Below are 16931 nucleotides of genomic sequence, written 5' to 3'. Positions count from 1 at the left end.
AGGTTTAAATCCTGGTACTGACATCCAAGGACAAAGACGTTTTACCCCCAATTTGACAATAACTTTTCCTATTAGTAATAGTTTATTTCTTTCAAGAAATCAAATGGAAATGGCATAAGTTTAGTTTCCATTGTTTTATGGTTTCAAAGAATTATTTATATACATCATCATTTGACACTCTAGTTGACTGAGAATTGTTGTCTATGGAATTCTATGAATAAACTCATGAAGAGTGTGGAAAGACAACCAGTGCTAGGAAACAGGTAGAGAGTTAAGGCAGAGATTCAACCATAATATATTTAGAGATTGAATAAACACAAAGAATATGTATTCAAGTTCTATATTAGTGACATGATTAGGTTAGATTTTCTGCTCTTTTGCTTTCTTTGTTTATTTTTCTTCTTAAAACAAGAAAAACAAAGAAAGGGCTCGGAGCTGTGAAAGAGAATGCTTACCATTTTCAGGAACCAATTAGTACCTCTTATATATTGTCCATATACTTTATTAAACTAAGTGGAGCTTCATAGAAAAATAAGTTAGCTTGACTGACCTTGTTGGATTCAGTGTAAAATGTTATGAGTTTGAGCTGATCTGCTTAAATTTGGGACTATTTTTCCCATTTGTTTGCACTAGATCCTGCAGGTGCACTAGTGCAGAATTTCTTGAATAGTAGATGACTTATCTAGGATCATAAAGATTGAAGTAAAGGTTGTTTGGTTGAGAAGAAAGAACTCGAACGATTGTAAGATGGTTTTCGGCGAATTAGCACCTGCCAAAGATCTCATTTATATGGAGCTGGTCGTAACGCTAATGGACTATTGCTTCTGTGGATTGTGTTAAGGACATTACGAGTTCTTCTATCCACGTATAATTGTTTAGTTTATTTCCATATTAAAACAATTTACATGCTCTCGATAATTGCTTAGTTTGGTTAACCGGTTTGTGCACTAATTTATTACAATTAGCATTGTCTCTTGGACAATGCATACTTATGCCTAAGGCATTGCCATGATGCATTGTTTTGAGTCTTGTGACAAGCCGAAATTTCAACTGCAGTTTCGGATTAATCTTCTTGATTCGTGAACTTGTTCATGTGCAATCCGGTTGAATGAGAGTAAAGTGATATGAAACATATTTTTATTAGTGGATTTAGATATTGGTATTCGTATAATGGATATCATAATGTACTTGGATTTTCATTTTTTATTTTTTATATAATAAATATGGATGTTTAACAGTTTTGGATATTAGACAGAATTTAATTGATTCGGATTTATAATTAGAAAATAATACATAAATAAACAGATTAGGATTTTGAATCAAAATTGTGTAAAGCCATCTTTTTAGTACCTCTCAATTTAGACATTGAGCAATTTAGTCCTTCTAAAAACGAGTAATCTAATCTTTTTAATTTCAAAAGTAAGCAATTAAGGACAATTTATTATGACTATTAATGTTTTCTGTCAATTGTGCATAATTTTGATTGACATAATAACAAATTAAATCTTCAATGTTTACATATTTTGTTAATTTAATCCTTATTTTAGAAAATAATTGAAAAATGTATAAAACCACAAAAATATAATAAAAAAATTAGTTTCAAATATATATAAATAGACAAAATGTGTAAATTTTAATGAATAAATTTGTTATTTTTCTAATCAAAATTATGTAAAATTGACGAAAAAAATTAATGTTGTGATTGATTGTTTTTAGATACTCATTTTTTAAATTGGCAAGATTAAATTACTCTGATTTTTTAAAGATATCAAATTTGAGTGAAGCTATTTTTACCCATTTTTTTAATTCCAAATTTATAAAATTTACAAATTTCCACCCGCTATTATCCTTGGCCAGAATGGCGGCAAAGAACAATAAAAAGAGTAAACCGGGCTTAACAGCAGCCCCAAGCTGGCAAAGAATTGAGAATGTCGTTGAGGACAGCTACGGATTCCAAATTACAGAAATGGGTTTTACAAAAGAGAGAAAATGATAGAAGCCCATTTAATTTGTTTGAATGTTGGGTGTTTCAATTCAACGAAAATGAATCGCCATTGTTGCTTCACGGGGAAGTTTCTGCTGAAGTCATTGCCAAGTATATCTACATTGCTATTGGTCTGCTAAAACCATGGACGGCCAATTTTGTTCTTCTGATCTTGCTGAAGCAAGTAATTTTCTTATCCTGTCTGAAATTATGTGAATTTTTTTATGTTTCGAAAACTTAAAAGCTATGATCATCTATAGATTGGTCTTCGTTTAAGGAAGAATATATTGTTGAAATCTTTGATTTGATTAGTGCTGTTATCTGCTTTTGGTTTACCTTTTTAGTAGTTGAAAATTTATGATGTGTTATAAGTGTAAGGACCTTTGTGGGTTTCATTGGAAGAAATAATGGGTCCATTGATAAGAGAAATTAGCTTCACTTGATTAAAACCCTTAACATGACAGGATAATTAGACTTAGTTGTGTAAAATGAAAAAACAATTTAAGGAACACCAGAAAAACAAATTCATGCTCCCTTCCTTCCCTTTTTATTATTACGCTTTTCATAATTTTAGTCCATCATTTAAGAGAAAAAGGAATTTGATTATTATTTTGATAGATGGTTTATATTTGTGTATTTGTGATTTAGTACATGTAAAGTCCCTTAGGATATACAGATAAATGCTTTTTAATGGTACAATCAAATTAGCTGACGGAATATGTGGTATCTTATTCTTAGTTCATCAATGTCATATGAGGCTACAAGGGAATGGCTTAAGATATACAGATAAATGTAGATAGATAAACGCTTGTTAATAATACAATTAAATTTGGCTGATGGAATACATGGTATCTTATTCTTAGTTCATCTATGACATATGAGGCTACTAGGGATCAGCCCATCATTAATTCATGAAGATGAAGAGGTGGCATAAAATGCTATGATTGCATATGAAACCTCATGCCTCTTCTATATCTTCCTCTTTGATCTACCCTTGTTTGACCCTCTCACGTAATCCTGAGACCATTGGAAATACTAACAATGGTCTAATTTTCATGATGAGGCCGACTCTTACTCCATCAGCTTCTTCCATTTCTTCAAGATAAAAGTGCCTGGAGTGGTAGATTTATCTGGTAAATCACTGATTCGATATCTATTTCCTTGCTAGAAGCAAGGTAGTATCTTGGTCTCCATAAATCGTACCCAAACCATTTCTGCTAACTTGAGAAAATTGTATCTGTTTGGCAGAAGGAGATTGGCCATTGTAATGCCTACTGAGTGTAACTCTGGTACAAGGAGAGTGGCATAATCTCTTATTTATAGGCCCGTTTGAGACCAACTATTCTTAATATTTAATACAAATTTGGAAGGTATTTTCAAATATAGAAGGTATAATTATTTGAAAATACCTTCTATATTTAATTATACCTTCAATATTTGAAAATACCTTCCAAATTTGTATTAAATTTATACAAATATAGAAAGCTTATTCAGATATAGAAGGTATATTTTTATTTAAGGTATTAAATATTCAAATATGTCCATATTTACTTATACCTTCTATATTTGAAAATACCTTCCAAATTTTTATGGAAGCATGTAATTGGTCTCAAACAGCTCTACAAATACAAGATTGTGCTACTTTCCTTGTATCACAGTTCCAGTCAATTGGCTTTCATATATGGATTTTTATGTGAAGGTGCATGATTTAAATATACTTTCTATATTTGAATATTTAATACTTGTATCTTTGCATAAAAGTTCATATAAGCATACCTACTATACTAAGCAGTTACCATAAAAAACATTTAGAATTACAACAAAGTTTTCATACATAGAAAATACATTAATACCAAAAATACTGCATTTTTTATCCTTGCATAATTACTTTTCCTACATAATATAAATTGTATTTCTATTTGTTTTACTACCAGTCTAGAAAGCAGGACCCGTAGGGAGGGCAAACAAATTGGAAACAAATCAGTTTGGTAAAAACACTTTTATGGGCCCTCTCAATTAAATATTAAGCAAACCGGTTGCTGTCAATAAAATTGGAGCAATTGAACCCCTATCAATTCCGAAAGTGAGCAACTAAGGACAATTAATAATGATATTAATGGTTTTTTCTGTCAATAGTTCATAATTTTTATTGGTTTAATAATAAATTTAGCCCTCGATGTTTGTTATTCCACATAAATGTTAGAATATGTAAATGTTGCAGACTAAATTTATTAAGACAAAATTGACAAAATGCGTAAACTTTGACAGCTAAATTTTCTATTATGCCAATAAAAAGTATGTTGTAATTAATTGCCCTTAATTGCTCATTTTTTAAATTGACAATGATTAAATTGGTCTGATTTTTTAGAGGGACCAAATTACTCAATATTGAAATTGAGAGGGACCAAAGAGGTCTTTTTACCAATTACTTCTCTTTGGTTTTGGAGTTAAACGGACACCCCGAAAACTTATGTGTAAAGTTTGAAATCTTAATACTAACATCAAAGACAATGACACTTCATCTAAATTCGGGAAGAACTTTTCCCGTTTGTATTTTTAACCAAATTGAAGCATACTATTAGAAATGGCACAAGTCTAGTTTCCATTGTTTTGTAGTATCAAAGAATTAGTCAAATACATAATCTAATTGATAATAACACTATCATCATTTGACAATCTGGTTGACTGAGAATTGTTTTCTAGGGAATTCTATGAATCAATTCAAGCAGAGTGTGCAAAGACAACCAATACGAGGAAACTAGTAGAGAGTAGAGGCAGAGTTCCGACCATAATGTACTTAGAGATTGAATAAACACGAAGAATATGTATTCTAATTCTCTATCAATGACATGACCAGATTTTTATGTGTTGTCACCACTTACCAATCAAGTTAAGCATAGGCATGAATACAATTTTTCTTATGTTGTCTCGCTTTCTATGTTCTTGTGTTTATTTTTATTTTAAAACAAGAAAATCAAAAAGAGACTTGGAGCTGCTAACGAAAATGCTTTTGAAGGGTCATTTTCATGAAAGGAAGATCCAATTTAGTACCTCTTATATATTGTTGATATACTTTAGTAAACTAGGTCGAACTTGATAGAAAAATAAGTTAGCTTTACTGACCTTGTTGGATTCAGCTTTACTGACCTTGTTGGATTCAGTAACATTATGAGCAGAGCTGATCTGCTTAAATTCGGGATAATGCAGCCCAATCTTTGTGGTATTTTCCCATTTGCTTGCGCTAGAACCCATAGGTGCACAAGTGCAAAATTTCTTGAGAAGAAAGTAAGAACTCGAGCGGGCAAATAACACCTGCCTAAATTCTTATTTATAGAGTCGGTCATAACTTTTATAGAAAGTTGCGTCTGTGGATTGTGTTAACACGTCGACACTACGAAATCATCTATCCACGTGTAATTGCTTAGTTTACATATTGAAATGATTTATATGGTCTAGGTTATTGGCGGAATAATTTGGGTAACCGTTCTGTTTTGCACCATAAGTTATTACTCTCGTTAATTACACTTTTATTACTATATCTATATTTATAGATATAGGTGTTACTTGGGCCTTGTATATTACCTGTGCATACTGCATAGGCACTGCCATGATGCGTTGTCATGACAAAGTAACCATTAGGTTGCCATGTTTGGCCAACTATTTGCTTACGTTTTTTCGCATTTCTATTTTATTAGTTACATCAAATAGAAATTGCTATGCTATGTTTTCCATCCTGTAATAGTTTTAAGTGGACTATATTGTTGGATCAAATGTTGGACTATGAGTTATTGGAATGCAAGACATTTTAACCTTACTTTGTTTGAAACCGATATTGGAAACATTTGTTATACAATTTTTTATGCTGTAATACTATGTCTAAAGAGGTCCAATTTATCATAATTGAGACTACATGTGTGTTACTGATTGACTGAACTTTTTACACATGATAATACCTTATTTATTTAATTTCTTTTCATGTCTTATAGATGTTTGGCTTCCCTCCATTACTTACTTTTGTGTCTATTACTATCCAATATAAGGTTAATCACCATTTACAAATATCACTTCCACAATTCATTGATGGATCTTACACATTTGAATGGTAATGATTAGTGTATTTGAAAGTTTTAGATTAAAAAAATAATTGACTGGATCTCAACCCGTTCTATACTTATTAACCTCAGTTCAACCCTGAGCAGTCCTAAGTCTAGTTGCACAAGTTCATCTTCTTGTAGTTAACTTCAACATGGTGTGCAACTTTCTAAATATTGGTATACATATACATATATATGCCCTCTAGTTTTTGTATTGAGTTTAGCATTCTGGAATTACTGCATGTGGCTGCACCATTTAATCACACACTTTCAGCATCCAGATATTAACAATGGCACTTTGACATCTGCCATGTTCTTCGTGACACTTTATCCGACCATTAATTCTTGTATTTATTTCAACAGTTAGCAATAACATTAAGATTGAATTTTTGAGTTAATTTTTTAATGTTTTAGAGTAAGAATGGCTGTCATTAATAACTTATATTGTGAGATTGCAAGGTAGGACTTTTGCAATATCATGTGACAATCAATTCTAATTTGTTTAAGGTTGGCAAAGACTATTATTTAGACCATTAATGTGTTTCAAATACGGGTACCGATCAATATAAATATTCTAATTTGTTTTCTAAATTCTTTTTCTTGATTTGAAGAATTATACCTTTCATATCCATGTTTGGTTATATGTCAGATATAGATTTTGAATATATATACTTTTGAGGAAAAGGGAAAACTAAAAAGTCCAAAAACAAAATAGGGTGTAGATGGAGTATATTTGTCTAGGTTGATTGAAGTGCTTTGAGTGATTTGGGAGAATTACACTCTATCTACCATGTTAGCAATTATCTCCAAGGGCAACCATAGCTACCAAGAGTAGCTATTGAAAAATATGGACCATGATGAATAAGTGTGTGTTGGAAGAGCTTCGCATTAATTGTATATGTCAAATCTAGATTCAACAATACTGAGTACTAAAATAACATGGACATGACTTGAAAAAATAGTTAAAACATAATATGAAATAGTAAAAAATTGAACAGAGCACGGATAAATGAATATATTAAAATCGATATAAAACAGTCTTTCTTCCGGTATTTATATTGGTGCATATGTATATAAGCATGTTTCAGTCTATATTTTACATTTATTAGTTAAGTTACTATTAAAGAAAATATAATTCTCAAAATTCAAACTTGGAATTTTTTGATATGATGTTTAAATTCACAACTTTATATATTAGTTCTTTTATTATATATCTTTTCGGATGTAGTGAGTCAAACTATGAATTGGTTTTTAGCGATCATGTTGTGATGAGTATGAATTGTTTAAGTTGCCTGGATTAATACTTCATTATACTAGTTTATGAATTATGTGGTTGCTTCTTATCTACTCATTTATAGGTTTCTACCCTGAAGGAATTTGGCTTTTTTTATCTGCACTAAGCTTTAGAGTGATTCCCTTAGGAAGCTACTTCAACCAATATGGCTAACTCCTAGGAGGAAAATCATAAGTTGACCGAGACCATTGAATTCCACATTGGGCTGAAAAACAATGATCCCTTAAAAGACGAGTGTTTCAGTGTTTGTGAAGCTGCCACACATTCATTGCTCCAAAACAAAGATCTGCATGCTTGGAGATGATCAACTTGTTGAAGAGGTAAATTTGTGTCTTTCTGAGGTGAACTTGGTTTGCCTACATTGCTAAGAAGAACATTTTATTTCTTGACCTGAGCATAAAACATATATGGGTATCCATTTTAAATGTGCATGGTTACTTCAAGAAGAATGAAGAATCTGAGCAATATAAAAACTATGTACTTGTAACTTTTGAGTGTTTCCTTTTATGCGGTTCGATTTATATTGCAAGATGAGAAGATTGGTTTGGATTAAATGAATGTAGAAGCATTGAAGATGCTAAACAAGAACAATAAGTTGCGCATTGAATGGGTTGATCGTAGGTAAGGTGCCTTTGCTTGAAGAGTTCCACGGCCCTTCAAACAGGATCTTTTGAGTTATGCATAGAGGGAAAGTAGTTGTGGAGATTAATACTGAATCCCTTTTTTTTTACTCAGAATGTTTCAAAATATATGCTCTTTGATGTTGGAATTCATAGAAATTATGAATATTTGATACATTAGGAGTTTTCGTTTTGAAATGGACACCCTGAAAATAAGTTACTTCTCTTTGGTTTTGGACTTAAATAAACACCCTGGAAATTTATCTGTAGGGTTTGAGATCCTGATACTTACATCCAAGGACAAAGACACTTTACCCCAATTTGACAAGAACTTTTCCTTTTAGTAATAGTTTATTTCTTTCAAGAAATCAAATAGAAATGGCATAAGTTTAGTTTCCATTGTTTTATGGTTTCAAAGTATTAGTTGTATACATAATCATTTGACACTCTAGTTGACCAGTGCTAGGAAACTGGTAGAGAGATTGAATAAACACATAGAATAAGTATTCAAGTTCTATATTAGTGACATGATTAGATTTTCTTTTCTGCTCCTTTGTTTTCTTTGTTTATTTTTCTTCTTAAACAAGAAAAGCAAAGATATAAAAGAGAATGCTTGCCATTTGCATGAACCAATTTAGTACCTCTTATATATTGAGGTAGTGCTTCATAGAAAAATAAGTCACCTTGTTGGATTCAGTGTAAAATGTTATGAGTTGAGCTGATCTGCTTAAATATGGGATTATGCAGCACAATTATTGTACTATTTTCCCATTTGCCTGGACTAGATCCTGTAGGTGCTCTTAGAAAGATTGAAGTAAAGGCTGTTTGGTTGAGAAGAAAGTAAGAATTCGTACCATTGTAAGATCGTTTTCGGCAATTAACATCAGCCAAAGATCTTATTTGTATAGAGTCGGTTGTAACTCTTATGGACAATTGCATTTGTGGGTCGTGTTAATACGTTGACACTATGTTCTTCTGTCCACGTGTAATTGTTTAGTGTTAGGATCGACCTGATTAAGCAACAAGTAAAATAAATAGCGGAATAAACTGAAAAATTGAACATATAAATTTAACATTAAAAAACTCTTCCAAAGAGAATAAAAAGTCACGGGCAAAGATAATTTTACTATAATGGCAAAAGAACGAAGAGTACAAAAGATAGAAATAAAAATTAAACCCCGAAAACCCGAAAACAAAGAACCCTCAAAACGTAAACACAAAATTCTCTAAATGTGTTATGAGTTCTAAACTCTAATGGATGTATTTTTAAAGTTGCAAAAGAACTTATTTATAGGCTAAATTAGTAGGTCAAATAAACTATCCTAATAAATATTAAATATATTATACTAATAAATACTAAATCTTCTAGAAAGAATATATTTTGTTTAACTTAACTTATAAGCAATCACTTAAAATTTGAGTCACACAACTTTAACACTTAATTTATTTCCATATTAAAATCATTTACACACTCTAAATAATCGCTTAGTTTGGTTAACCGGTTTGTGCACTATAAGTTATTATTCTCTCTAATTTTATTACAATTAGTGTTGTTTCTGGACCATGCGTTTTGAGTACTTATGCCTAAGGCATTGCCATTGTTTCGTTGTGTCGAAATTTCAACTGTAGTTTCAGATTAATGATCTTGATTCATGAACTTTTTCCTATTACAATCAGGTTGAATGACATTTTTTTTCAACAATGGATAAAAGATTTAGATGTCTAACCAAGAGATGCTCGTATCTGCAGTGTACTATTGATCTGCATATCATTTGCTGTTGTTTCGGCAAGGCAGAGGAATCGGTATGTTTCTGTTACCAACATGACGTTTAGCCCTTCGCTACAGAACATCTCGAAGCGTCCATTGTCTGGTTTTTGCTAGCAAAATTATCCCCTTAAATGATATCCATTAAAAGTAGGAGCTTGTTCAAGTTGCTAGAAATTTCGTACTTTGACCACTTTAAACAGATCTCAAGGTTGTGTCAGGAAATTTGCATATGGAGTCTCTGTCTGAATGTAAGTGGAAGGTATGTTTTACACATATGTATTGTAGTTTTTGTGTTGAGTTTATCATACTAACATATTTTTTTATACAATATAAGTTCAAACTCAACACCTACACACTACACTAATATACAAGTGAATCTGTTGATCAAACCCTAGTCACGGACATAGATAATCTCACTTCAGCCATTACTGTGTGCGGCTATACACTATTTAGTCACTTGCTTTCACTATCCAAGTATATTGATATTGGCACTTCTGAGTGTTTTTAAATTAAAATAATATAAAAAATAATTTGCAATTAATTACAAAAATATAAAAATATCTATATTTCTTTCTAAATACAATACAAATGATATATAAGTAACAAAAACTATTTTTTTTTATTTCATTTGACAGGCTGTCTTGATTTTTTTTTAAAAAGTCTGACAGGAAATAAATTAAAAAAAAGAAGTTGAAGCTGTTATAAAAAAAAATGTCTTGTCTCTTCTCATATTAAACCATGTTACTGTTTTTTTCTTTTTTCTTTTTTGGTTTGAAATAATATTAAGTCAAATTAAATCTGTGTGTTAGTCCTTGGAAGTCACAAAACCTTTTTTTTTCCGAACTCATGGAAATGAACTGAAATAGTTGATGGTTAGGTTAGATATATGTTTTTAGGAAATAATTGCATCATAAACCCTTTTTAACTATTATTTTAAGGTTTTTTTTTTTTGCTTTTCTATAACATTTTCTTTTAAATTTAAACCGGTATCTCTTGACACAGTAACAGTATCACCTTAGCACCACATTAAAAAATAGTTTTTCTTTTCTTTTCTTTTCATATGGTATTTATTCTGCATTTAGGGGTAATATTCGTATATTTTTGAGTTCTATCCAATATGTTGGCGGCACTACTTCAAAAAGATTTTTTTTTCAGTAAAGGTGTGTGAGAAATTTAGGGTGGCACACCTTATACTATTTTTGCATTTAATTTTTTTTATATTATTTTGATAAAAAAATTTCTTCTTGGAACTGTGAAAGTTAACATAGTTTTAAGCTTGAACCATTTTAATAGAATGATTCTTGTTCTTGATTTGTTTGAGTAGTTAGCAAATACATTAAGAATTAAGGAATTTTTTGAGTTTGTATTATTAATGACTTTTTTGTTGTGAGATTGTAAGGCATTACATTTGTAATATAGTGTGTCTATCGATTCTAAATTAAGGTTGGTGAAGACTAGTTTATGTGTTCGATATGGTTAGGTGGTTGAATATTTTATTTTATTTTGTAAGTTTATATATATAAAGAACTGTATCTTTCGTATCTATAAACATGGATAGACTAGATAGTAGCTTTGATCTTCCTAAAATAATAAAATTTACCTTTAAACTTTTTAGGTTTTATGAAGTGATAAGTTAATATAAAGTCAAAATATATCATAAATATGTGTACTTTCATAAATTCGAAATTTAACTATTATACTTTTATTTTCAGGAACGTAGTCATTTTATTTTTTGGATTTTAAAGTTTATGTCCAATTATTAATACTGTTAAATTTATTGGTGATATTTTGAAATTAAAAAAATTACTTATTAGATAGTTGTGTAACTAACAAAATAATGTTGTAATGAATTTAAATTTGACAAAATAATTTTAACAATGATAATAATTAGATATGAATTTTGAAATCTGAAATTTAGATGAACTAAATTCCTAAAGTTAGAAGTATTAAGGTTAAATTCTAATTTTAGGAAGAGTATAGGGAATTATGGTTTTTTTTAATATACTGCTTAAAACTACTCATAGTTCTTCTTCAACACTTAAATAGGAGATAAACGCGATTCAACGCACTTAAACTCATGTTTTCCTAACAAAAATTAGAAATTATGGATATAACTATTGAGAAAGTTTCTGAGTTTGATTATATGTCACTGCATATTTCAATTTAAATTTTTTAGGAGAAAATCAAATTTTTAATACGAAAACTAGATAACCTTAGCCATTGAACTTTAAACCTACATTGCCATCACTAACCTCGAAATCAAACTTTGAACTCCAAAATCATTAAACCTTCAACTCCCTCCATCATCACATTTCATCAAGACACAACCGAAAATTGTAGCATCAATCATATTAATACCCCACATTATCCGTTCTTTCTTCCTTTCCCCCTTCAATTCTTTGATTTTCTTCAGCAATCAACTATTTATTTGGGTATGGATGAAATGCGATGATAAAAAGAGTTTAGAATTCAATGATTTTGAGGTATAAGGTTATCGAGCTTAAAGATAATAACGAGAGGTTTAGAGTTCAAATATTTTAGGATTTAAGAGTTGATTTTGAGGTTCAATTATTTTCGAATTTACTGTTTGATTCCAAAGTTAGAAATGATAATAAGAGTTTATAATTAATTTTTGAATTACTTAGTTACATGCACGATTAGCAAAACAGTCAACAAAACTTCGGTCTTTTAGTTGTCTTTCCGTTTGGACTTTAATAGAACAATGATCAAAACAAAAATACCTACTAACAAAAGTACTATATTTAACAAGAGAAAAATTAAAGTGACAAAAACAAGAATAAAATAATTTGAGTAATTATCTGAATAATTTATCCAAATATAATATATATATTTAAATTTTATTTTAGTGCAATGAAATTGCATTTAAAATTTTTGAAGAAAACCATGGGCGTATCGTACGGCTGATTTGGAAGAATACTTCTTTATTTAATACTTAATTTTTTTTAACTAAATGCCAGAATGTCAAATCTTTACAAACTCATCATAGCACCTTGCCATTTGCCAAGTAGTGATCATAACGTGATATAATTTAATAATTAATCCCCAATATTTATTTTTTTAAATATAATTTAAATAAATATAAAGTAATTTTTAAATTTCAAAACATTTGATCATGTGACGTAATTTTTCAATTAACATTTAATATTTAAATTAGTAGTTATAGACCTAATCGATATAATATTAATATTTTAAAGACTCAATTAAAATAATTTTTAAAATTTAAAAATTAATTTAAAATTAAAGTGATAATTTATAAAAATTTTATGCGATGCTTGTGATAAAATATCTTTTAAAAAAGTTAAGAGTTATAATTATAATTAGAGTAAATTACATGTTTTGATGCTTATGCATGTTTCAAAGCCATCAAACTTTAAAAAAATTATTAAAGGATCGTTAATTTTATTGATTTGTTACGTTATAATCACTAAATTATTATATATCATTAACACTATAATAATAATCTCACACAAAAATAAAATTATCATTTAATTGCATTTGAAATTCACGTAGTCTACTAGACTTTAATTGAAAAATATAAAGTCAAATTTAACATTATAATTTTTTTAGTTAAATTTGGCATTAATCTTTTAAAAAAATGTGATTTTTTTAAAACTGCAATATTGATTAAGACATAAAATTTTTAAATATAACAATTAGTATAGCAATGTGTAGCTAATTTTTAAAATTTGTATGAATATTTTTATAATTTTGGTTTTTTAATATTTTTACAATTATTATATTAATGTGAATTATTATAATTAAAAAATTAATATTTTAGTAAAAAAATGTAATTTCTTTTAAACATATCAGTCTAAAAGAGAAAAAAATTTTGGGGTTGATCTAAAAGTCTAAATTGAAAGAGAAAGGGCATTAATTGCACTGCAATAATGCAAGCAGTGTGGAATCTTTGAACCTCGAAATGGAAGAAGTGTACGAAATTTTACACATCTTTTAAATTCTCAAATCCCCCACCTACCACCATATTATTATATATTCATTGAAATCAGAGAATTTTAATATTATATATACTTGATTGTGATTGTGTTTGCCGTGTTGTGCATTTGTGGATGACAATTTGTAAATTATTTTATTGGATTCTTAAAATTTAATAATCAGATTTTGATACCGCTATTTTAAGGATATAAATAGGGAGGAAAAAAAGAATTGTGATCGTCGTCATCATCACTGTCACTGTGTCACTGTTTAGTGCTTATTTAGGGTTTAAAGGCTTTTAAAGCTTAGATCTCTTGTTTTCTCCGCTTCCCAAATTCCTTCTGTAAGCTCTCTCTCTTTTCCTCTAGCTCTAGTTTGGGTTTTTTTTTTCTTGTTCATCATTTCTTTTTTAGCTTTGATTTTGCGTTACATTTATGTATAATTTTGTGGATTTTGTGTTTATGATCTGTTGTTTTCAGCTTTTGTTCCTTGTTTTGGCCTTTTTCGAAGTGACTTTTGGTTGAATTCTATGTTTTGCTTGTTTTTTTGGTATGGTTGAGCTGTGATTTTTCAGGTTTCTTATTTGGAAACCAAGAGAAAATTAAACAAACAAAAAAAAGGAATCGCTTTAGCTTTTTGTTCTTTGGATTATGAACGATAAACTTGCCCCCCAAAGTTTAGATTTTTTTATTTATTTGGACCAATCGTGGAGTCATCATTGTTGGAAGAGTTTAACTTGAATACCACGTTGCAAGATGCCTTTGATTATATCAAGAAATAGTTAACTTGTTTGAGGCAATGCCTCATTTATGGCAATTTGATTTAGCTTTATAAATAAGATCATTTGTTGCATGTGGATGGTTTATATGTAAATGGCCTAACGTTTTAGCAATTTCACGATGGAAAAAATATGAAAGATGGTATTTAAACTTTTGCATTACAGCAACTTCATGGTCATTTGTTGATAGGAACAAGAGATGAGTTCAAATACACATTTTTTCTTGTAGTTTAGTCTTTTATGCATCTTGGGAACCTTCCACATGTGTATTTTGTCATGCATGTTGATTCTTTGTGCCTTTTCTGCCAAGTGTTAGAATTTGGTTCTTTGATATTTGCTTCTGGTCCTGCACAAAATGGGATAAATGAATTTGGCAATAAATAGGATCAATAAGCTTGTAAGAACATACCATGCATGCTTGTTTCTATGTTGTTTTTGGTATAATCAAGTTGTCTATGTCTGTTTTACGATCCATGGAGACTAATTCTTTTGGTAGCTGTCCCTCTTGATCAGGGGCGGAGGGGGCAAAGAAAAATTGTTTATATAGTCCCTTTAGTTTTTAGAAAATCACAAGTTAGTATAATGGTAAAGTTGCATTTTGGCTCTTCCTAAAAAGGTCTATATAGTTTTGGCCCTCCTAAAACAATTTCCTGGCTTTACTCCTGCTCTTGATAATGCTATCTTCAGGATTCAATCTACTTAATGTCTAGCCCCACCCGTACCCCTCTTTCGAACCCATGGAAAAATATTAAGCTGAGTTCAGGAATTCGGTTTTTCCTTAGCCTATATGGTTTAGGGTTGCTTGCTTGATTTGTCTGGTTTTAGTTGCTGCCTTTCATCTTTTGTCATTCGATTCCGAATTAACGTTTTTTGTTAAATGCTTGTATGGTGCAAACTGCAAAGCCCTTATATCATTTTCCATTCTTTATCTAGGAGTCAAACCACAACGAAGAAGAAAACAAAGATGACAACCGTCAGGAGCCTCACTTCCCCATCTATTGTTAAAGCTGCAACCCCAAACCGATTTACAAGTCCCATCGCCAAGGCCCCAACATCTCTTGGATCTGTTAAAACCATCTCTAGATCTTTTGGCTTGAAATGTTCCTCAAATCACCGAACATCGATGGCAATGTACAAGATTAAGCTTGTAGGGCCGAAGGGTGAAGTGAATGAGTTCGAAGTCCCCGATAACCAGTACATCTTAGAGGCAGCCGAGGCAGCAGGAGTAGAGCTGCCTTATTGTTGCAGAGCTGGAGCTTGCTCTATATGTACCGCGAAGGTCGTTTCGGGTACGGTACATCAACCAGAAGCCATCTACCTCGAGGACGATCAAATTAAGGATGGGTATATGTTGACTTGTGTTTCAAAGCCAACCTCAGATTGTGAGATTCACACTCACAAAGAACTTGATCTTTACTCTCCATCAAAATAAAAAGTTAAATATTGTTATTAGTATTTTGGGGTACCAAAAAAACTGAAATTAGGGTCTGGGGAGTTGTCTGAAACTTCTTTTTTTGTCCGAGTTTAGGGTTTGGGAAGTTGAGGGTATTGTAGGGGCTCTCATGGGCAATAAGTTTGGCTAGTGTTCGTTTGTAATTTTCTGTTTATGAATGCCATTTTCCTTGTTGATTGACTGATTGGTTCGAAAAAGGACATTCAGTTAAATTGAGAATCGTTTGTTGAGTTAGATTTTTTTTATTTTTCATGAATTTTTTAATTGATTTATTTAATTGAATTGAATAGATCACACCAATATATTTGCATTTGTAAGAAAAAAGAAAGTGTATCAGTGAAAGATTAAATGAGCCCAAGAATTTAGTGCAAAAAATATTCATAAATAAAAAAAAACATTGGGAGGGTAAAATGAGAGTTAGATTTTTTTAAAAATTGTCATATAAAATAAAATAATTGAATGATAGAATTTTTTTATTATTAATAATCGAATAATACTTTGCAATTTTTTATAATTAAGCGTTTACTAATGTAAAACTTCAATTTCTTTGTCCCCAGAAAATAGGTACCCCAATTTTTTTTTTATTCAAACAAGATACAATAAATTCTAGTGTTTTGAAGGAACCACAATTTACATGAGACCAATGGTTTCGGTTTTGGATTAATATTTTTTATGGCTTTAAGGTTAAAGATTATTTCAATCCAATGAGGTTTCTAACTTGACTTCTTGGTTTAAATTGGTACCTGAATTTAGTTTTTTTTTTTAATTTAAATTAGTACTAGTTATTTGAACCAATTTGAACAAAAAAACCCAAGTTCATATACCAAGTTGAACCTTGAGACCAAGTTTAAGTGCCTAATTAGACCAAAAAGCAACCCTTTAAGTAGTAATTTGAACCTTGAACCCAAGTTCAGATACCAAAATGTATATTTACCCTTTTTCTTCCACATTCTCTATGGTTAGGTTTGGTCTAGACTTTAGAGAAT

The 16931-nt window shown here is 30.2% G+C and overlaps 1 protein-coding gene and 2 long non-coding RNA genes across 4 annotated transcripts; all 3 read left to right on the top strand.

Annotated features, from left to right (window-relative positions):
• The first annotated feature begins 1835 nt into the window (after positions 1 to 1835).
• LOC107938192 (uncharacterized) lies at positions 1836 to 10067 on the top strand. Its single transcript, XR_001694846.2, has 3 exons — positions 1836 to 2168; positions 7437 to 7692; positions 9742 to 10067. It is a non-coding gene; the product is annotated as an uncharacterized lncRNA (long non-coding RNA).
• Positions 2183 to 4909, top strand: LOC107938250 (uncharacterized). Its single transcript, XR_001694859.2, has 2 exons — positions 2183 to 3117; positions 4688 to 4909. It is a non-coding gene; the product is annotated as an uncharacterized lncRNA (long non-coding RNA).
• Positions 10068 to 13580: 3513 nt separating the features above from the next.
• Positions 13581 to 16157, top strand: LOC107938315 (ferredoxin, root R-B2). Of its 2 annotated transcripts, none has more exons than XM_016871455.2 (2): positions 13581 to 13711; positions 15426 to 16157. In XM_016871455.2, the coding sequence occupies exons 1-2, from the start codon at positions 13701 to 13703 to the stop codon at positions 15922 to 15924; spliced, it is 510 nt and encodes a 169-aa protein (XP_016726944.1). In that variant the 5' UTR covers positions 13581 to 13700; the 3' UTR covers positions 15925 to 16157. The 2 variants fall into 2 exon arrangements, with proteins under 2 accessions (XP_016726944.1, XP_016727014.1); XM_016871525.2 differs by lacking the exon at positions 13581 to 13711 and adding an exon at positions 13738 to 14057.
• The last annotated feature ends 774 nt before the right edge of the window (positions 16158 to 16931 follow it).

The sequence above is a fragment of the Gossypium hirsutum genome, chromosome D13 (genome assembly GCF_007990345.1).
Source record: "Gossypium hirsutum isolate 1008001.06 chromosome D13, Gossypium_hirsutum_v2.1, whole genome shotgun sequence".
Classification (NCBI taxonomy): domain Eukaryota; kingdom Viridiplantae; phylum Streptophyta; class Magnoliopsida; order Malvales; family Malvaceae; genus Gossypium; species Gossypium hirsutum.
The sequence above is the reverse complement of the archived record's forward strand: the minus strand, read 5'-3'. Positions and strand labels throughout refer to the sequence as shown.